This window comes from Ovis aries, chromosome 12 (assembly GCF_016772045.2).
Source record: "Ovis aries strain OAR_USU_Benz2616 breed Rambouillet chromosome 12, ARS-UI_Ramb_v3.0, whole genome shotgun sequence".
NCBI lineage: Eukaryota > Metazoa > Chordata > Mammalia > Artiodactyla > Bovidae > Ovis > Ovis aries.
This window is the reverse complement of record NC_056065.1, coordinates 36,763,316-36,785,899: the sequence shown is the minus strand read 5'-3', so window position 1 is coordinate 36,785,899 and position 22,584 is coordinate 36,763,316. Positions and strand designations below refer to the sequence as shown.

General features: G+C 37.2%; 2 protein-coding genes across 8 annotated transcripts in view; one reads left to right on the top strand and one right to left on the bottom strand.

Annotated features, from left to right (window-relative positions):
• Positions 1 to 2,209, top strand: part of SCYL3 (SCY1 like pseudokinase 3) — a 43,125-nt gene extending 40,916 nt beyond the window's left edge. For all 4 annotated transcript variants that reach the window (XM_004013679.6, XM_042257215.2, XM_060396079.1 and 1 more), the window contains 2 exons: positions 394 to 1,067; positions 1,512 to 2,209. In XM_004013679.6, the coding sequence (XP_004013728.3) occupies positions 394 to 1,067; positions 1,512 to 1,571 (734 nt within the window). In that variant the 3' untranslated portion in view covers positions 1,572 to 2,209. The remainder of the gene's footprint in view (positions 1 to 393; positions 1,068 to 1,511) is intronic.
• The window catches only part of FIRRM (FIGNL1 interacting regulator of recombination and mitosis), a 50,392-nt gene continuing 28,989 nt past the window's right edge, over positions 1,182 to 22,584 (bottom strand). The window contains exons 12-25 of one of the 4 annotated variants that reach the window (XM_012187251.5): positions 22,264 to 22,393; positions 20,984 to 21,170; positions 18,764 to 18,846; positions 18,365 to 18,416; positions 16,794 to 16,883; positions 12,185 to 12,370; positions 10,284 to 10,406; positions 9,088 to 9,183; positions 7,606 to 7,719; positions 5,906 to 6,010; positions 5,209 to 5,289; positions 4,257 to 4,376; positions 2,350 to 2,529; positions 1,182 to 1,880 (exon numbers count right to left, since the gene is read on the bottom strand). In XM_012187251.5, coding sequence (XP_012042641.3) covers positions 1,857 to 1,880; positions 2,350 to 2,529; positions 4,257 to 4,376; positions 5,209 to 5,289; positions 5,906 to 6,010; positions 7,606 to 7,719; positions 9,088 to 9,183; positions 10,284 to 10,406; positions 12,185 to 12,370; positions 16,794 to 16,883; positions 18,365 to 18,416; positions 18,764 to 18,846; positions 20,984 to 21,170; positions 22,264 to 22,393 — 1,571 coding nt within the window. In that variant the 3' untranslated portion in view covers positions 1,182 to 1,856. Of the gene's footprint in view, positions 2,530 to 4,256; positions 4,377 to 5,208; positions 5,290 to 5,905; positions 6,011 to 7,605; positions 7,720 to 9,087; positions 9,184 to 10,283; positions 10,407 to 12,184; positions 12,371 to 16,793; positions 16,884 to 18,364; positions 18,417 to 18,763; positions 18,847 to 20,983; positions 21,171 to 22,263; positions 22,394 to 22,584 lie in introns of all 4 variants that reach the window. The other 3 variants (XM_060396076.1, XM_060396078.1, XM_060396077.1) reach the window with 3 other exon arrangements.

Below are 22,584 nucleotides of genomic sequence, written 5' to 3'. Positions count from 1 at the left end.
TGAGGATATGTTAAAGTGAGGCAGCCTACTTGAGCTTACAACACTTCCTCAAGGTGTATACATAATTAACGTCTTGAGGGCATCAGTGCCTGGCTAGAACATTTTTTGTATTTGTTATATAGTATGTTTGAGTATTTAGTAAAGGATTAGGTGCTCCACTTAATTGTTGCTTGGTATGTGCCCATCAAACCACATTTGTTTAACTTGTGTCTTTGTTGGTTTATGTTCTGCTGGGCTATATCACAGTTCAGTGCACATGGGTTATTTCCAAGGAATTGGGTCTATACATTTCTTCAGTGTTAACTTTCTCCTAAATATATTGCATGTCTTAACCAACATTTCTTAATCAACATTTTATGAGAATAACTCTTGTACATATATATCCCCCCACAGATGATCAATTTTCTCAGCCTATCAAATTTCCCATCAATGGCATCTCTGAAGTGAAAATTACCTCAGGAGACAGTGAAAATTTCCCATCAAGTTCTAAAAAGTCTGAGGAGTGGCCTGACTGGAGTGAGCCTGAGGAGCCTGAGAACAAAACTGTCAACATAAAGGTTTGTCCTGCAGATCCCCACGCAGTGGCCCAGTCCCCGCTCACTAACCTGAATGCAGAGGAGGAGCCTTGGGATGACTTTGAGCCTGGCAGCTTAGATACTGAAGTAAACCTGGAAGGTGGAATGATGGCCACAAGACCTGTTACCTCAGGGGAGCAAAAGGCCACTCCTGCTTTGCCTTCGAAATCAAGCCTACCCCAAAAGACCAGTCTTGCACAAAGCAGGGATGACCCAGGCCAAACCAAGCCACCAAAAGTGTTGTCACAAGAAAGGCGCCTTAAAGTTCCATCAGAACTGGGTTTAGGAGAGGAGTTTACCATTCAGGTAAAAAAGAAGCCAGTGAAAGACCCAGAGTTGGACTGGTTTGCTGATATGATCCCAGAAATTAAACCTTCAGCTGCTATTCTTATTTTGCCTGAACTGAGGACAGAAACAGTGGTTCCCAACAAGGATAATGTCTCATCAGTGATGCACTTTTCCTCAAAATTTGCTGCAGCAGAAATTACTGAGGTGAGGATCATTAAATTGTCTTACTAGTTTACATTATTTCCCTCTCACAGGCAGCAGTTATATTGTCCCATTTATAAAGAAAAAAAAATACACTCTTTCCCAGTGAGAGAAGACTGATGTCCACAACTGGTTTATTAACGTGATCAGAAAATGAACAAAATCAATTCCTGTCAATGGCATCTTTTTTTCAGGAAAATGTATTAATAGAAGTGCTTGGGCTAAGTGTTAAATAGTCCTTGTGAAAGTTTTTTTTTAATGCTGTGATTTTGTAATAGCGGAACCAAAGTGACCCTACTTTTCACGTTTCTGTTATAGTAAATTATGTATGAAGAAATGTATTCTGGCATCGAAAGACATGTTGGGCCCGTTTTAAATTCCCAACCTTTCAAATCTGAATGTGACTTGTTTCAGCAGGTTGCCCCTGTTTGCTCTCTTTCGTTGCAGGGAGAGTCTGCAGGCTGGGGGGAAGATGGTGATCTGAACTGGGACGATAACAGCTGGTGACAGTGGCTGCAAGTCACTTTTCAGGAAAAAGGATTTCTTTAAAACAAAGAAAAAATATCAAACTAATACCTCAGGAGCAGGCACTGCAGATGAGAAAGCCCCAGCATCCTGTTTTTCTCATGTCAGGAGCTCTTTATCCAGTCTGCCAATGGAAGTGAGAGACCTGGCTTGCTGGCGGAGAGCCCTGGGCAGTGCAGAGGTTCACAGCCCTTCTCAGAGGAAGAGCCTGTGCGTCTGACGGAGGCCAGTTTCTGTGAAGAGCAAGTGGCTGTGGAAAGGTGGAACTTACTGCTTTCTTCCAGAGCAATTCTGGAAGTAAAGAAAATAAATACAAAAATTCAAGCTGATTAGCTTAATTCTGTGCCATTTCTTTGTCAGAGGAGTAAACTCTATTATGGAATACAACTTACTGAAAAACTTTTAGCTATAAAGTATATAAATGATTTTAAATTGCTAAGGTTTCCTTAGGCAGCTTATTTATTTGTTTACAGAGGTACTATCTGAGTAAGTGGCCCTGTGGAGACCTGGGCAGTTACCGACTGTTCCACTTGTTACCTTGTACCAAAGTCCTTAATGAGAAATATCCCTCACAATCCTGCTCTTTAAATGTCCATAAATAAAGACTTATTTTCACTAGATTCAACTTCAGAAAAGTTTTATGTGTTAGACCATGTACAGATATGTCAATATTTTCATTTACAAAATGTACTATAGGGTAACAAAAAAAATCATTCAACTTATTTACCTAGTTGACAAAATGGTCTAGTCCACTAAGTACCTGACGTTTTAGCTTATCAATCCTTTCCTGAAGTGTCTCCATTTCCATCAGGAGCCAGTCTGGAGGAGGAGACTTCTGGAGTAGTAACTCGATCGCCTCCAAGGCTGCTATTGCTGCTTGCAGTGTTGACCTGTACTCATCTTCTGAGGGGAGCTCGTGACGGGCTCTTTTCACACAAGGCTGACAAATGAGAAAAACATGTAATGCCATGATCCCCATTCCAAATATAACTTTCCTTTTGGACTAAAGCTTACAAGGACAAATTCTAAAATTATAAAGTTTTATATGGAAATTTTATTCTAGTCTTTGGCTCACAGGGGCAGGAGACCCCTACCCCCACCTTCATCTGGAGAGAGACATGAAGGCAGTGTTGATTTGCGACAGGGATTCAGGGTGCTACCACAACTGATGCTCAGGGTCCGAGGAAATGAAGAGGTGCTGCCTTGTCCAGTGACTCCAGGTGAGTGTTCTTTAGCCATATAATCTGTCCTTACAAAAAAGCCCCAAGTATGAATTTTTTTAAATGCCCTTTTCTTTTTAACGCTAAGTTTATAATGATGCTTTCACTGCACCAGGAGGAGGACAAAGGGTTAGAGCCATACAGTTTTTAAAATCATTGTCTTCCTAAAGATGGCCGTAATTATATAAATTCTTTAGGGCTTATTTACACTACTGTTATATTTAACTTTGTAGATTTAAGGCATAAAAGTTACCATGTCTTCAGTTCACTTCAGTTGCTCAGTCGTGTCTGACTCTTTGCGACCCCATGAATCGCATCACGCCAGGCCTCCCTGTCTATCACCAACTCCCGGAGTTCACTAAAGCTCACGTCTATCGAGTCAGTGATGCCATCCAGCCATCTCAACCTCTGTTGTCCCCTTCTCCTCCTGCCCCCAACCCTACCCAGCATCAGAGTCTTTTCCAATGAGTCAACTCTTCGCACGAGGTGGCCAAAGTACTGGAGTTTCAGCTTTAGCATCAGTCCTTCCAAAGAACACCCAGGACTGATCTCCTTTAGAATGGACTGGTTGGATCTCCTTCCAGTCCAAGGGACTCTCAAGAGTCTTCTCCAACACCACAGTTCAAAACCATCAATTCTTCGGTACTCAGCTTTCTTCACAGTCCAACTCTCACATCCATACATGACCACTGGAAAAACCACAGCCTGGACTAGACAGACCTTTGCTGGCAAAGTAATGTCTCTGATTTTTAATATGCTATCTAGGTTAGTCATAACTTTCCTTCCAAGGAGTAAGCGTCTTTTAATTTCATGGCTGCAGTCACCATCTGCAATCATTTTGGAACCCTCAAAATTAAAGTCTGACACTGTTTCCACTGTTTCCCCATGAAGTGATATGTCTTGAAAACCAATTATTAGGTTTTTAACAGTTGTAACACATTTACCATCATGGATTGCCATTCCAAATATACTATTAGTGCTCAAACAATTTTGAATATCCTTAGAAATGTCAGATTTCTGCCTTTTGATGTAATTTCTGCCATAGATGTAATTTCTGGACTGTGATGAATGAGGCCAAGGAGCAAACTAAACATTTAAGAAGGTATGTGAATCAGTTTTCTTCGGTGGTTCAAAAACTACTGCATTTGTAGCATCATTGGTACAAAGACATAACTTTTCCAAAGGTTACTGCAAATAATTTAAAGTTATATTAAAAGTATATTCAGTATGATGTTTAAAACTTTTTTTGGAGTCCAACCTCTGTTCTCTGTGTTGTTAGCCTTCCAGAAAGAAGAAATGTGATTTTTAAGAGAGCAGCTACCATAAAACAATTTCACATGTCTATTCTGTATGAGGCAAAGAACCACACTAGTTCCTGTTTTACTTTTGTAAGTAATAAAGCAAATTTTTTATTAAAGCTTGATCCACAGTGAAGAGCAGTCCATACCTGTAAAGATGGCATCTTTGTTCCTTCTTGAATAACTTTAGCAAAAGGCTCCCAGAAAGTACCTTTTTCCTGTTTGATACGTTCCACTCTTGCAGCTGTAGTTTCATCTACAAACCCTGTCTGCCAGAGATATGAAGAACCAAGTAAATACCAACATTAGCACTCTCAACTTGTTATCAAAATGGTGTGATACTCAGTGAAAAGACCTGTGTGTATTAAATGCCGAATGTTTAACTACAAGGCTCAGCTTGTGAACTAGGCAAATTCTGGAAGTAAGTTGGACTCATCTGTAAAAATTATCCTCAGTGTGATTTGGATAAAAACATTTTAGAGTGTACGTCTTCCCTACAGGAAAAAAAAAAAGATCATCTGCTAGCCTTTACTGAATAGGGTGAGAAATTTTTAAAAGAACCATGTACACACACTTACTTACATCCAGCTTATATGTAATATATGCATATATACAAAAAAGAGACATAGTCCACTTCAATGAGATATTCTTAAAATTAAGTACTTAACCATAATTCACTTTATCCTAGTATTCTAAATTTGTGGTTTAACTGTTCTATTAGTGTTTCAGTTAAGCTTTAACTTACATCCTACCATTGTCCCCAAGTAAGTTTCAAAGCTCACACAAAATATGGGAGCCACTATTTGGAAAAGCCCTGATTGGATTATGGTGGTGAATATGACCCTCTTGGGCCTACAGTTCCACGTGTGAGTCTAATGATGGTGAGTTACTGGTTAGGGATCCGCATTCTTTTTCTCTGGGCCTGGATGATCAAAGCTGCGGTATCCCAGACTACAGCCAGAGTGACCCAAGTCACTTCTGACCTGCAGTGAGGTCCCAACTGTTTAATAAGCTAACAGGATATTCAACCTGGCAATAATTTTTCAAAAAGTAACATAACAAAATATGTTCTGCTACTTGGATGCTATACAAATAAAATACCTTCTCCAAAAAGGATACAACTTTTTCCTTTGTTTCTTCAGAACTGAGACATTGTGGAACTATCTCTTCATGAGTTGTTCCCTATTAAAAGATTGATAAAACTTATTTCAGTACATTTTAATAACCTGCAAAAAGAAGTACACAAGTTTTAAGAGCTACTTTAATTAAAAATGCAACTTTAAAAGAAAAATCGCTCAAAACATAATAAGCTCATAGTTACTTGAGGGTGCACAAATATAAAGTTGTGAGCTGTAACGATTTCTGCCCAATCATCCCAACATTTTTGGGTCCCATTATGATAAAGGGCAGGACTGTACAATGGCGGCTAAGAGTAAAAGCAGCCCAGGGCAGGGTCGCCTTCTCTACAGAGCTGAGCTAACAGGTCTGTGTTCATCAACTTAGCTGCTATGAAAGATGGAGATTAAATATATTATCATTCAACCCCAAACAGCATCTGAATTAGGACACCTAGTCTGAATGCTTGTTCTGATCATTACTACTGAGGACCTTAGGAAAATCACTTCCCCTCTCTGGCCTTCATTTTTAGATCCTATAAAACAGAAGGCTAGTAATATCTCCTCCAGAAATTTTATGGCTAAGATACAAAAAGCAGCTCTATACATGTTTTTGGAATATTTTGCAATATCAGAAAATGTTTTAGACATCACTGTGACAGACTGGCCTTCTAATTAATTACCTCAGCAAACTGAGTAAATGCCTCCAAGGAATGTTGTTCTAGTAGCCAGTTCCTGTCAGCTAGCAGTGAAGCAAAAACAGAAGACAGGCTGGGCAGAATTCTGTCCTACAAAGAAAACCAAACCTTATTAGAGGAGAACCTCAGCAGAGTACATTCGTTATCAGTTTTCCATAATTCTGTCCCAGGGAACACAATAAAACGTGTTAAATTGTGTCCCTCCTTTGCTCTAGCCCCACTGCCTTTGTGTTAGCTCTCCTATCAAATGTGCTTCCAGCTGGGGGGTGTTCGCTTCCCATTTCCCCTGTTCTGGAGATGCCTCCTCAGGTACCTGCCTGGTTTGCTCCCTCAGCGTCAGGTGTTGCCCACATCACTACGGTGAGGACTCCAGTGACCAAGTCTGATTTCAGACTCTACTCCCACATATACATTCTTTCTTCCCCTTCTCTTGCTTTATTTCTCTCCATAGCACTCACCACCAATTTAGTCCTTTTCCTATATCCCCACTTTAGTAGTCTGTTGCTTCTCAACAGGCTGAGGGTATTTATTAGTTTGATTTCCTCAATACTGAATCCCCAGTATTAAAATAGGGATTAAAATAGCACCTGACATATAGCAAGAACTTAACCTTTTCTTGAATGAATAAATGAATCAATATCACATGGGTTAAATGCCTCTCATGCTGATGAATTCCCCCAAATTTCTTTAGATCTTAACTTCACTCTGGGAATATGTAAGGTAATTTCTGCTTTTATTAAACATTTGTTCCGTAGGTTCTGGGCCCATCAGGGTCCATGGCTATGGCACTGATGAAGCAGAATTTCAGAATATATTTACATTCACTTTATGCTAAAAAGATAGCTCAGATGCAAGTATCTTTGAATACTTCTATCCAGAGAGTTGAAAAGAAGCTGTCAAGTCTACACTTACCTCAAGAAACACAACTTTACATGATGAAAACCAAGAGTATGGGATTGTCTCCCTTTGAACAAGAGAGCCCTTTACAAACTAACCAGTTCAAGTTTTGGTTTCAAGGTTTTAATTATTTAACATGTACTGAGAAAACATTCATCATATTTTTGCCCCACTTACATAAAAAGTTCTCAGCACTGAAATCTTCATGGTATGATCTAGAAGTAGGGGGAAAATGTCAAGTGTCTAGAATTGTCTTAACCACAGTAATAAGGAAGGAAAAACTCAATTTAGGAGGAAGACTTCTTTTTGCTGTTAAGTGTGTCTTAAGATTCAGTAGAAGTGTATCACCAGGCCTTTACAGTTTTATAAATAAATAGTTATTTGTCAACTATATATACTTCACAAAATTTTCAAAAATATCTTCTAAAAAAGCAAATAGGCTCCCTTTAGTGGATATAGAAACCAAGAGAATAACTGATAAATCACCCAATACATTGTTCCCTCTCACTATACATTGTTCCCTAGAAGACATATTTTCCTTCCTTAGGAACTTTGTATGCTAGAACCCAACTATCATAAATCTTACTGTAGCCAGTTCTATAAATTATTTGTATGTCAACATATATTTTCCTAAAAGTAAATGACTCGAGTTCTACTAAGACAGTCACCCTCTCTTCACAAAATAGTTTTTCTCTAATTTTCATTTGTCAGCAATCCATAGAATTCCAGAAATTAAAGCCTGAAGAGATTTTGTTAACATGGGAACAACAGGATTAAGAGAGTATTACCTGGATAGTTTGAGGTATAAAAAGTTTTCCCAGAGAAGAGAGAAAATCCAGAAATGCCAATCGAACATGGTCAGGAGGCTCTAATTTAAGCAGTGAGGTCTGCAAAGTTATGACCTGAAGGTGCGAAGACCAAAGAATAGTTACAAGCAGTTATAAAACAAGTGCTTTGTAGAGACACAACTAAGATTTTGATGGATATGCAGGATGGGAAACAAAACCAAACCCAGGACAGTCAAAGATACTACAAAGCCTATATTTCACAGGTGGAATTTGAATAAAACAATAAAATCACTCATTCAGTTACTACCACAATATTAGTCTTACCAACCATTGAAATAAAAAATTAAAAATTCATGTGTTTCTGAAAAACAATACACCAGCATTCTTCCTTTAAATCTTTAAAAATTATTTTTTATTTCAATTTCTAGAGGGAGAAGTTCATTCTTTAAACATGGATTGGCAAACTTTCTATAAAGGGCCAGATGGTAAATATTCTGGGCTTGTTCTTTGTTGCATGCATATATATATATATATATATATATATATATATATTAATAAACCTTTTAAAAATGTAAAAGATTTTCCTTAGCTATGCTGAAAACAGAAGAGCAGAACCTAGTCAGGAGGCCATAGTTTGCCTGGTATAAAGGACACTGAGATAGTCTCTATGGCAGCAATGTCTCAATGAATAATTTACTTATGTTGAAATTTTAAAATGTTATTTAGGATTTTTTTTTAAAGGTAGGTACAATTACATCAGAACTATCAGTATTTTTCAAAAAAGATTAGAATCTTCAGAATCAACATATTTGAGTCAATTATTTTACTATATTCTCTGTAAATACATATATACTAACTAAAAATATACCTAATTAGTAAACATTTTTTGTTTTCTTTTTTATTGAAATTTATTTATTTTAATTGGAGGCTAGTTACTTTACAATATTGGATTGGTTTTGCCATCCATCAATGCTAAGTTCTTCATGTACACAACCAAAACCAGAGCTACTAAATACAAGGTGTTGCTAGCCTCACTCTCTGCAATATGCTGTAACTTCCTAAATAGGAAAGACTAGCTTTACCTCGGAATAGTTTTTTTCTTAAGTGACAGTAAGCTTAAACCAACTGAATTAGGGGATCAGGTCTGTCTATTATGAACTCATTCCAAATCCTCAAATCACTTCAGGTAAGATGAAGGCCTTCTCCCCTTTTCCCTCTTTCCATCACTTAGAACCACCTAAAGTGAGGCATACCTGAGGCCTACAGTCCATGGGGTCCCAAAGAATTGGACAGGACTGAGTGACTAACACAACTTCAACAACACCTTCTGGCATACCTTTGAAAATGCTGTGAAGGCAGGGTTCCCAGTGAACTGACTCCTAACCTCAGGATTTCCTAAGCAGTTACCAGCAACAGCAAAACAGGTCTGACTATTCAGTATCAAAGAGATACGAGAGTAGATAGCTTGCCCACTATTCTTACCTGACTTATCAGCTGAGGATCTAAAGCTTGAATGAAAAATCCCAGCAGTGGAAGTAAAAGGCTGAGTGTCTGCTGAACATAAGGTTGACCTATTACCTTAAATAAGAAGCACAAAATAATTTTGGTGAAAATTTTCCATCACATAAGACTAGCCACATTCACATTTATTATATTCCAGGAAATATGCTAAGCACTTTATATTACTTCACTTATTCCTTATAACTCTACGAAGCAGGTATTATTACCCTCACTTTACTACTAAGAAAAAGGGGTAGAGAGGTTAAATAATTTCCTCTAGACACACAGTTAGGAAAAAGTATAGCCATGTTCTAAACCCAGATTTAATTCAGATGGGCATCTCATTATTTTTATCTGTCTCAGAAAAAGCTTGCTTATTCCTTAGTCGTCTTAAAATTCTCCTCTCCAGAACTCTTGCTTCTATTATATTATAAGCTTTATCACCAGGAAAGATCCTCAGTGAATATTTATTCAATGATTTAATGAGGATCAGGGGAAATAACTTGTTGAAGCTAAAATGCTACAACAGTGAAATCTAACCATATACATAAACTTTAATGATAAAATATCATCTGCAAAACCATTTCTGTTATTTCACAAATGTGAATGGTGCCTTCAACTTCCACTGACTGGGACACCCAGAGGCCAGTATTTCAACTTATCAATAGTTAGATATTTAACTAAATATGATTTTTAAGTTACAATGATCTGTGGGACATATATCATTCTACTTCTAGTCTGATTTTGGCTTTTCTGGAGAAGAGGAATACAAGTTAGCCACATCCATTTACTTGCCCTTTCTACTATTAAGCCAGACCACTCTCACACTGCTCAAAAGATTTTATAAAAGAACTCCAGAATCACAGAAACAGGCCATAGCAAACAAAGAAGAAAAAACAGTAGGAGAAGAAATTTTTAAAAAAAGAGGGTCCAACTGGTCTTGAAAATAGTAGCTAGACTGTCACTGTCACTTCACTAGTTTCTAGTTTTATTAATATAATTCTATCACACTTAAATAGAACTGGCTGAAAGAGTAAAAGTAGGCATTTTTAAGTTCTAATCACAAGTGCTACCAAGAACCTAAAGTAATTACATACATTTTACTCTGTATGGAAATTTCATTCTTTTTCAATATTTTATTTGTTCTTCAGCAAAATTATTACAGTTGCTTTCCTTACCAGTTTAACATTTAAAAGAATTGAAAGCTGACTTCCAACTTCCTTAATTGCCATTTGCTGCCCCATATCCAGAGCTTCACCAGAAGAATTACATACAGCAAGCAGAGCAGAGAGCACGGTGTTCTAAAGGCGAGAGACAGGGAAAGGACCTGAGTGTGGACATCAGTCTAAAGGAGCTGGAACCCAACTACCTGCAGGTTTTGAGTTACCTCTAACTCTTCATAAAAATACTAGAAGTGTATCTCTAAGACCCAAAGCCATCTTTTCAGCGATGTCTTAATACATGTATTATGTTGGCCAAATAAGATGTAAGATGTTATAGAAACACTCAAATTTTTGGCCAACCAATATATTTTGTTAAAACGACTTTTCCTTATACACAGAAACATTTGCTTCATTTTCCTAAATTTTTTTTTTTTCCTTTTAGGTTGAAAATTTAACAAAATGGAAACTATCATATTTTAATAAATAGATTTGATACAAATGGCCAATATGGTCAAGCTAATTCATACTATTTATCAACTAAATTTTTTTCACATTATATACTTAGCAACCTTTTAAAGTTTACTAAATTATTGTTGCTGTTGTTGTATAATTAATCTTTAAAAATTTTAGCAACACTGCATTCAATAAACATAGTACCTAAGTACACTATTTAGAATTTGAAACAAAAGATAATTTTTCCTGGATTCACTCTTAATGATATATCAAATGTCTGTCTCTCTGACTGGCCAGGAATGGGGTTGGTTGGCGTGTGGTAACAATCAGTAATTTTGCCCTTCATCCATTATACTTCAACAACCACACTTAATTTTATGTAATCACCACACAGCTTTTAACTTATTATTTACTTATTTCCTTTTACAATAAACATTAAATAACTTGCTGATCTAGTTTTGGTCATACAGTAAAGATCTGTTGAATTTTAGAAAGTAGGTGCTTTTATTTTATCTAATACAGAAGTTTTTGTCTTTACTTTAGAAATTTGTGTATGAATACAAAACCTGAACAATCTCACCATCTCCTAACTAGGTATTTAATAGGTTTCTTAAAGGCACATAGAAATATTTCCTTTCAATATATGTACATGCTTTAAATTATCTTGATGATTACAGTCAAATGTAATAGAGTATCAGAACATTTACACTCAGTTTAGAAATGTAAGTCTCAAGAAAACCCTGAACTCAATTTAAAATTGCAAATAAGCCCTCACCCCTTCGACTGCTCTGTGCCCAACCTTGCTTGATTTGTCTCTTATCACAAACTGATATATAGTATGTATCTAAGTTTTACATATATATATATATATACATGTTACTTCTTTGTCTACAGCTAAAGAATGTAAGTCCATGAGAGCAGGAATTTTTGTTGGTTTTGTTCTTTGATATATTTTTTATCTCCAATGCCTAAAACAGAGCTTGGCACATATAAGCATTCAAAATATGCTGAATGAATGAATGAATCAAAGAATGTGCAAATAAACACCAAACAACATGTACTATATCCAGTTTTTAAAACTGTATTTTGACTTACAGATCAACTTCTTTTTTATTCCATTATTTTAAGAGGAGCATTCTAAATAGAAAGGTATATAAAGACTCAGAAGAGATTTGCATAAAATGAGGGTTGTACAAAAAGAAGAATCTTCTCTACCAAATCTAGAAATATGTCAGCAAATATACTACAAATAAGTATTTCGCAATGTGTTCCACCCTCCCCTCTCATATTTACATCAATCAAAATAACAGCACATTTCTCACAGACTCTTACAGTGTAAAAATATGAAACTCTTGCTAGATTCTGAGGGCACAAACTGTGTCTTTTTAACAACACATCCCCAGTAACTAAAGCAGCTTCATAAACAGCTACAGAATGAATCAAGGCCATCATAATGCACTTACCAGAGACTCAAGTTCTTCCAGCGTGCGGTTACTGCCTAGCCACTTCATACACCATGCAATGCCTGCTCTGCTGACCTCAAGTGCAGTTTGTTTCCTAAGCTCAGCAGGTAATGCCTGAAAGGAAATATACTGCCACAGAAGCAGATTTTCTGTTTCTTTTGGGGGAAATTTCTGGATAAATTCCACCTGAAATTAATTGTTAAAAAAACAAAAGTAACATAAGACAGTCTAGTGAACTGATACACCAAAGCGAAGTATTAGCTTCGATATTTAATATTTTTTTAAAAGTTCTTGGGATTTCCCCCGGTGGTCCAATGGTTAAGTCTCGGATTCTGCACTTCCAGTGCAAGGGGAGCAGGTTGGATCCCTGGTAGGAGAACCAAGATCCCACATGTTGTGTGGGTGGTATGACAAAAAATAATAGTTCTTAACTGTGTAACAGTATCACAAGGTACCAGATCAATGTAGCCTAAATGAACAAGCATTTTAGTTATTTTTTGTTTTTGCATTTGTTTCCAAATTGAAACACAGGTTAAGTGGAACACTATATAAATGCATTAGTGAGTGAGTGAGTGAAGTCATTCAGTCGTGTCCGACTCTTTGCGACCCTGTGGACTGTAGCCCACCAGGCTCCTCAGTCCATGGGATTCTCCAGGCAAGAGTACTGGAGTGGGTTGCCATTTCCTTCTCCAGGGGATCTTCCCGACCCAGGGATCAAACCCAGGCATTCCAGGCAGACGTTTTAACCTCTGAGCCACCAGGGAAGCTCTAATAAATGCATTAAGAAATGTTAAATTATTAGTCACATCAGCTATTTTAAATGCTTCTACCCAATAAGTCTATTTTTTTCCTAAGAATCGGTGTACTCAACAACTTGTACAGTAATATTACAAAATACACCAACAAGATTGATTTAGCCAACCTTTGTGGCTTACTACTTAGCTATCAGAGAGAAGCAAAGGTCACAGGTTCAGTTTTCCAATGGGCTAGCCAGCTCTGCTCTACTTTAGACAACATATGAAACTCATTCGCAAGTGTTCATAACAGTATGGTTGGCAAAACAATTCTACCACTGAAATAATTCAAAGGGTTTGCCAGGTTAACAGAAAAACAGTACTGTTCTAAAATGCCATGTTAATGGGCTAGATAAAAATGGCAAACAAAGTTATTTTAAGAAAGAGCTAAACTGTTTAAATCAGTTTCTGGTAGAAAAACTGCAAAAGCAATAGTGTACTTAATTACTAATTAAGGTATACTCTAGGAATATTGATGTAATTTTTAAGAAGAATAATTCAATTTATAAATATCCAAAGTCTACTTCATGAAAGAAAAAAATTTTCTTACATCAAAAATGAGAAAAGAAAAAACACACTACTATATTCAATCTGACAGAGAAACTCTTCTACATTATATATCATATTTATATTTGAATTGTATTTGTTTGGAGAAAATACTTAGCTGTCAAAACAAGGGAGAAATTACATGGCTATTTTCTGGGGCAGCTGATAAAGCCAGAAAAATGGATCCCTTCATGAGCTATGCATCAATTACAACAGGCAGCTTTATTCATGAAACCAAACTACATCAGGAAAGCTAAGAGAATTGTGCCAACTAACATCAATTCAAACAAGACCTTTCTTTATAATAAAGTCCAGCGAGTGAATGAGTTCCCTTTCCAAAACAGAACTATAAATAATAACACCCTGGACAACATAGGTAGGTGTTGCCAAGATCTGTTACATATAAGACTGATTTATTTATTTACTATTCTGGGTTTGAAAACCTTGGCCTCAACACAGTTTTCAAGATTTAAAACTGCTTGTGCTGACAGTTCACAAGGAGTGAAATATAAGGGGATCTAATGTGCAGAGCTCATGACTTCCCTCCTTAACACTGAGAAAAATACACCAGTGGGCTTAAAATGCAAATATATAATCTTTCCTTTACATGAAAATGGTAGCACAGCTGCCAATGTGCTTCAACCAGACCATACTAATATCCTTTCCCCTCAGGTAACCTCAGGAAATAAAAAAGCATATTTCCTAGGGTAAAAGAGAGTAAGGAGGCAGAGGCAACATCCCAGAGGAGGCCCCTGAAGCAGCTGCATAAAAACCAGCTAAAAACAATACGGGAGCCATGGAAAGAGGACAGACTTGGGAGCAAAACAGATCTTATCTGAATCCTAGCTCAGTCATTTATTATGTGTGAGCTTGGAGAAGGTCTTTAATTATCCTGAGTTATTGAATCTTCATCTGTAAAATGGACATGATAACACATCATCTATCCCACAAGGCTGAGGTAAGGATTAAAAGAATTAAAGTGCCTATTACAAAACCTGGTCCATAGTATAGTCTGAAAAAATACAGGTTTCCCTGCTGCTTCCTTTAAGATGCTGGATCATGTCTTAAGAGAAAAGGAGAACGCTAACATGACATGACATGACAGAACAACTAACACTTGTTAAACGCTCACCTGATGCATACATACACTATCTCCTTGAGCCTCACAACTGCCATCTAAGTGATAATATTTCAATTTTAGGATTAACTAACTCTGCCAAGGACTCTCAGAACAGGAATTCAAATTCAGGTTTCTCCCTTAATGTTAAGTGTTATCCAGTAACTTGAACACAGCAGGAAAAATCAGTATTTGATAAATGAAGTAAATGAAGGAAAATATTACAAGTAACCCCTCATTTATCTATAACTTCATATCTGATAGTTGCAATTATTTGGAAATTTCAAAATAAACTGAGAAGTATATAAGAGATCTCTAAACATACACTAGAGTTTGTTATAACAAACCTTCTAGAACTCACTTGGGGCTAATTCATTCTGAGTTGTATTATCCTAAAAGTTAAAATTTCTCAACTGTGGGAAAAGAATTTTATTCCTATAAAGTGAGAAAATGGAGGATCTCTTCCAAATCCCACTTCTTCAGGAAGGGCCTGCCAGTGAAACAGGGCTTCTAGGAAGAACCATATACCAGGAACCAAGAGTATGACCTTTAAAGACAGGGGAGTGGAAGGTAGTAAAATTGCATTAGGAGCAGACAACTCTTCAGGAGTTTTAGAGGCAGGAACAGCAACCCTAATATGTTTTCTGGAGGGCGATGAGGTGGGCCTGCTGTGCTTTTCTGCCTTGGAGACACCTAAGGAAGAGGGCCAGAAGGTCAGTGTGGCTCCTCACTGCCCTGCCATCCTCTCTTGGCAGGAAAGCAGGCATGGACTTGGGGTAAACACTCTGGTCAGAAATAACTCAGCCTTTATTGAGTACCCTCTAAACTCGGCACTATGCTAAGTATTTCATATATATTATCTCTAAATCCTTACGAAATTTTTCAAAACAGTTACACATTTCTGTCACTTTGTAGGCAGGGAAACAGTTTCAGAAACAATGACTTGCCCAAGGTCATATTAAGCCAGGATTCACACCAAGGCCTTTAACCCACTTCACTAACCTAGTGTTTCCCCAGCTTGTATCCATGTCAGAATCATGCAGGAATTTAATAATAACAAAAACAAGTTACTAAGCCTCACCCAACAGCCACCACTCCATACCCATTCTATTCACAGGCTTAGGTCCTAGAACCTGTATTTTATAAAAAGCTAATAAGAGCTCCAAAGTGACTAATCCAAGGGACTACACTAGGCTACCAAGGTTCCTGTAACTGGAGAATTTCCTCTGTCACACAGAGCTTGTCTTCCTCACAATGGCAAACAAATAGGGCTCATCATGCTTACAATTTTCCCCAGAAAGTTCAACTTGTTTACTTTGAAAAAGATAAAGATATCATTTTCATTTAGAGCATAAGCAATATTCTAGCTCTTCAAAATAAGTTAAAGGGACAGGGGATACAGAACCATTTCATTCCAAGTATCTTAAATGTATGAGAAAGAAGAAGAAAGAAGACAGAGTTAGATGTACTCAACGTCCACCTACTCCTCCACCATCTTGTTCTCTCAGAAGACAGAGTTAGAATGATTGTCTGTAACTTGCAGTAAAGATACTGACAAGGACTCTCTCTCTGACCAATCTTGAGTCAAGCTCTTCTTAGCTCTCTTCTTGAGAAGCCTTTGACCCTGGGCTTGTATCCATCTTTTCTGGGTCTTGCATTATCCAGTTTTAGCAAGAATCATAACTAAATTTAGAAAGAATCCCTCACCCTTAGTATCTGATCATCCTGGTCTGTGTTCAGCAAGAATCTGGTCAAGCCAGAATGACCCCCTTACCTCTGATGTTTCCTTTTAGGAATTTTTATCCACAAGACTCCTACCCTGCTTCTTGACCCTAGATTCACACTAGTCTATGCTGTATTCAGAACTGAGCCCAGTTCTATACTGAAATCTCTTCTCTCCTATTGCGACAGCTCTGAATAAGATCTATTTTTATCACTTTAACTTAATGTTAAAGTGTAGCTCTGGCTTTTCTTTAACATCAAAATCTAAATCCACCTAAAAGCAATAAGCAAAGCAATCAATATATTAAAATTTTACATTCAGATGTTAACATTTACATGTAGAATAAATGGGGGTGAAAAAGCCTTCAAAAGTATCTGAATCCAATTCTCAGCAGCTGCTCAAAGACAGTGACAAAGATGATATCCTTGCCTGTTGGGGTGGGGCCATGAAGAAGAAGAGACGCCTCAATAGTATTGATAGGTTGGTAAGCTGATAACATTCTCCAGGGCAGGATTTTATCTGAGAAAAGACAGGAGAGAAAGCAGAGATCAAGACTTAAAATCATAGCTTTTACAAGCTTTTATATGCCAAAATATTAACAACAGCTCTTTCTGGGAAATAACATGGAATTTTAATTTCTGATTTGGCACTTTGCTCTAATTTTTTCTCTTCCGTGAACCTACTTTTGTAATATGGAAACAATTTTGATATATTTAAAAACAATACTTTGGAATTTCTATTTCTAATTACCATTTTGATTATAACTTGATATGTTAATCCCCCTACTGAAAGATAACTTGTGAAATTTTTTTAAGTCTAAGCACAAAAGTGCAGAGGTGAATATAAACTGTAAGATGGAAGCATCATTAAAAGAATTTAAAATTCCCATCATAATGTGCTAGGAGAGCTTTTATTTAAAGTAGTTATGAGATAAATAACATAAAAGTCACTGTTTTGTGTAAGATGTGATGAGGATTTAGAAAAAACTTGGGTAAGCACTCCAGACCATTAGCCACGGAGACATAGATGTCAGCTGCCTGGTTACCATGCATCTCAGTGAACTTAGTCTGCAATATCCTTATAGGGTAAACCAAGAAATATACGAAACAAAAAAACGAAAGACACATGGCCCACATAGAATCTTATCCAAACCCAGAGACTAAAAATAAACCAGTCATACCCATCTTATATGGAACACAAACATCTTGAGATTTAAAAGCAAAAGATCAACACTGAAAAGATTAACATAAGTCATCATTAACTTTCTTTGTATCTATTCACATTACTTCTTTACCCAAAAGGCATCAATTACTATCACATTTAGTCCCTCTCAGAAAGAGATACATCAAAATCAAGAGTCAGGATGTCTAAGTCATATTAGAGAGGGGCCTGGGGCAGGAGAGAGGGGCCCGGGAGACGGAGGAAGGAGGCGAGAGTAAGAACTCTGGGTCATCCACATTAAGGCTAACTCCTATTCTCTACTTTGTATTCAATATTAAATTTATCCTAAAACAACCTAATTTTTCTTCCCCAGATCAATGAAACTCCAAAAAATTTTGAAAAAATGAGACAATTTCCCCAGTGTTACAATCTTTCTAATATATCTTTCTCAATAGCATCAACACTGAAAGTGAAAGTGTTAAGTCACTCGGTCGTCTCCGACTCTTTACAACCCCATGGACCGAAGCCTGCCAGGCTCCTCTGTCCATGAATTCTCCAAGCAAGAATACTGGAGTGGGTCGCCATTCTCTTCTCCAGAAGATCTTCCCAACCCAGGGACTGAAACTGGGTCTCCTGCATTGCAGGCAGATTCTCTACCGTCTGAGCTACCACGGAAGCTCAGCATCAGCACTAATGCAGAGCAAAAAACCTAATTTACTGTCAAAATCATGTAGCTAACATGCCATTTCTCCTTTTGATATTCACATTCTTTAAGATTATCAGGTCCCCAAAGGAAATGCATGGAAGTTGAATGTTCTAGGCTTTGTAATTCTACTCACCAGGTGGGCCGTTATGGTCACGTGATGAGCACAGAGTTCAGCAGTCCCGTATCTGTGACAGGAAGAGAAGCCAGTCTCATACAATTATTTATACAGCTATTCAGAAAAGCAAGATGAACTACCATAAAGCACTAAATATTCTAAACTGCAGTTATTTACATGGCAAAGGAATATCACAACATACAAAACGACCTAAGCTATAGGTTCTGTTGATCTGAGCCAAAGAAAGGAAGAGGGAACTCAGTCCCTAATTCAGTGCTGTGATGTGAAATCAAACCATTTTGGGGGGCTGTTAAAGGATTATCAAGATTTAATTTTCTATAAACTTACAACTATAAAGTCATTTACTATCAATCACTACAGTAAATCAACCCCCAAATTTTAAAAAGTATGTTGTACCGAGCAAGGAAGCACCATGCGTCCATAGCCAGCAAAGAGGTGATCATATTAGCACTAAGAACAGCATTCAACAGAGCAGTGTCCTAATGAAAAACAAATGGCTATGGTAAATTATCATTAACATAACATTTCTCAAAACAATAAAATACTATCACAATCCAAAAAAACCCAACAGAGCCTCAATAGGAAAGCTCTACTTTCTAGTGTCTGAAAGAATATATGTTGCCATCCCCTCAACATTTATTATGTTCAGCACTGGACTGGGCTATAGAGATGCAAAGTGATTGTCAATGTGGTAACTCAGTCACTAGGCTCCACAAAAATCCTCTATGTAGGCTGAAGTCTCTAGAACTATATATATAATACACATGCCTATACTTCTGTTTCTGTCTTAACCTATTCAAAGACAATATTTAATGTGTTGAATATTACCCATTTATAATATCATAAATGATATTCATTTTTAAATAAATTTTAAGAATTTTTTCCCTAGAATTTTATCAGAATCTTTTCTAATCTAATTTCAGTAAAAAGGGACTTCCCTGGTGGTCCAGTGGTTAAAAATCCATGCTTCCACTGCAGGGGTTACAGGTTCGATCTCTGGTTGGGGAATTAAGGTCCTATGTGCTGCACGGTGCAGCCAAAAATTTTTTAAAAGCCAAGACAAACAATTCCAGTTTAAAAAAGAAAACAAACACTTTAAGCCTAGGATCTGTAGGAGACTTGGTACTACATTCTGCTATTCTCTGTTTCTTTTTAAGAAACTGAATTAGGTGAAATCATAGACCCATTTTTCTTCTTCTCACACTGTGTTTCCATACCTTTCCACCCCAAATGTTTTCTGAAGTATTTTAGCTAAATATTACATCTGAATACTACAGGACTCTTAAAATTACCATTTCCTAAGACCCAACTGAATTAAAGCATAAAATGTGCAAGCTGAGAGAATGACAGTTAAAAATAAATACACATTTCTGAGTCATATGGTAGTTCTATTTTTAGTTTTTAAGGAACCTCTATAGTGGCTGTATCAATTTACATCTCCATCAACAGTGCAAGAGAGTTCCCTTTCCTCCACACCCTCTGCAGCATTTATTGTTTGTAGATCTTTTTGATTATTGCCATTCTGACTGGTGTGAGGTGATACCTCACTGTAGTTTTGATCTGCATTTCTCTAATAATTGGTGATGCTGAGCATGTTTGTTGCCCATGTGTGTGTCTTCTTTGGAGAATTGTCTCTTTAGGTCTTCTATCTATTTTTTGAAGACATATGCACCCCAACACTTATTACAGCACTATTTACAACAGCAAGGACATGGAAGTAACCTAAATGTCCATCAACAGATGAATGGACAAAGATGACAAGGATATAGATACATATGGATAAGATAATACGAGTCATCTGTGGAGACATGGGTGGGCCTCGAGTCTGCCATATAGAGTGAAGTAAGTCAGAAAAAATATATATATCATCACATCAATGTGGAATCTAGAAAAATAGTAAGATGAATCTATTTGCAGGGAAGGAACAGAGATGCAGATGTACAGAACTATACTCAAGGAGGGCAGTCGGGGTGGAGGTGGGTGAATGAATTGGGAGACTGGGATTAGCATATGTGCACTGCCATGTAAAACTACTAGTGGGAACCTGTTGTATAGTGATGGGAACTCAGTTCAGTGCTCTGTGGTGACCTAGAAGGGTAGGATGGGGTGGCGGCAGAGTTAATAGAGGGAGGGGATATATGCATACATATAGCTGATTCACTTCACTGTACAGCAGAAACTAACCAAATGTTGTAAAGCAACTATTAGTGCTCAGTCATGTTCAGCTCTTTGCGATCCCATGGACAGTAGCCCACCAGGCTCCTCTGTCCACAGAATTTTCCAGGCAAGAATATTGGAGCGGGTTGCCATTTCTGTCTCCAGGGGATCTTCCTGACCCAGAGATTGAACCTGCATCTCTTGCATCTCCTGCAGTGGCAGGCAGATTCTTTACCGCTGCACCACCCGGGAAGCCTGTAAACAACTATGTGCAGTCATGTCCGATTCTATATGACCCGACGGACTACAGCCTGCCAGGCTTCTAAAGCAACGATGCCCCAGTGTAAATAAATACACACACATTTATTATCCCCACACTTTCTTCTGTATCTGATTCACAGTTTCAGTGAAAAGAAAGCAAAAGTAATCTCAGCTTAGCCCTGCAAGTGACAAACTTACCAGTTCAGGGAACAGTGAGGGATGAAGGGAAGCAATAAATGTACACAGATGAATGCAAACGTGCTGATACAAGGTGATGGCAACCTCGGCCTGCCCTTTACTCTTTACTCCCTGTAAATGAACAGGGAGAGAGAGTTCACCAGAACACTGCTCAAAACTGGAGAAAATGGCTTTGAGTAGAGACACCCTGCAGGGAAATTGAGAACATTGAACCCAACGTTATTAACATTTAATAATTAGTGGGTGTAACAACACTACAGAGGGTTATTTTACCAAAGCCAAATGTCTCAAGATGTATATATCAGTAACAGTTTCCAATATATGTGAATATGTATCCTGTATCCATAAAAATAAAATACATTTAGAGAAATTCCTTAAAGGAGAATTTTCCTATACATCTTTTATCGTTTACCAAGTGATTAACAAAATACAGAGCTATACAAAGTCTGAGACAAAATTCATCAAGAACCTGAAACTTAAATAGCTAAACTAGGTATCATATATTAAATAAAAAATAGGCCCTATTATACAGACAGAGAGGGGTCATTGTAAGATTGAAATGGTTTAAGAATTCTTCATAGAGGATTTAAAAATAAATTAAAACTAAGCAAAATATAATAGGTAAAGATGACAAAGCCTGAGTAAAAGGCAGACAGGAATCACCAGTCTGACAGAAGCAAGGTATATGTGTAGAAAAAGAGAGGATAAGGAGCAAAAGTTAATGATGACAATAGCAGGTTTTAAATGCAAAGCTGAGGACATGGGACATTATGCTTCAGTTACTGAGCAGGAGAATTGCAAGCTCAAAAAGCTGGGGTTTAGGAAGACTAACCTGACAGTGGTACATAGGATGCCGCTAAAGGAAAGGATAAAAATCTAGAACACAGCAACAGCCAAGGTGTAGGAACTAGAGCCTGATATTGGCAAGAAGAATGAATGAATACAAGGGAGATTTCCCAGAGGATACCTTATAGTGTCTAAGCATTCTATTTATCAGAGCTCATCTTTAAATGTTATCAACTACATCTCTACTCAATGTTTATAACACTATTAGGCAATATCTTTAAAAAGAGTGAACAAAATTAAAATATTTTCAGCACCTGTCATAGATTTGTGTATTTTATATTTTTATTAAGTAGCAATATGTATGAGGTCTACATAGTAACTATTAATTAGAATATGTGATATAACAAAGAATTTAATTTTAAGGTCATTGCAAACAACAGTGCATTCTAAACCACTGTAATGTGATCGGAGATAAACAACATCGTGTCTGTTACCTGGCCGTAGCTTCTGAGACTTGGCTCTCTGTGCACCACAGGGCCTGCACATCCTCAGACCGAGAGGACAGCTCATCCATAATGACAACCAGCAGTAGACACTGGGGAAACTGTAGTTCACATGGCAGCTCTTCACGTGGTAAAAACACATTAAGTTATAGCAAATTGGTAAAAACATACTCTATTTTTATATAACTCTGATTGCTATATTAAAAAATTATAATTTTTTTAAGTTAGAAATATACTCCAAGAAAAGCAAGTAGAAGAAACTTTAAAGAAAATTTTTAAAACTGAAAAAAAGGATGACTATGTAAGGGAAAA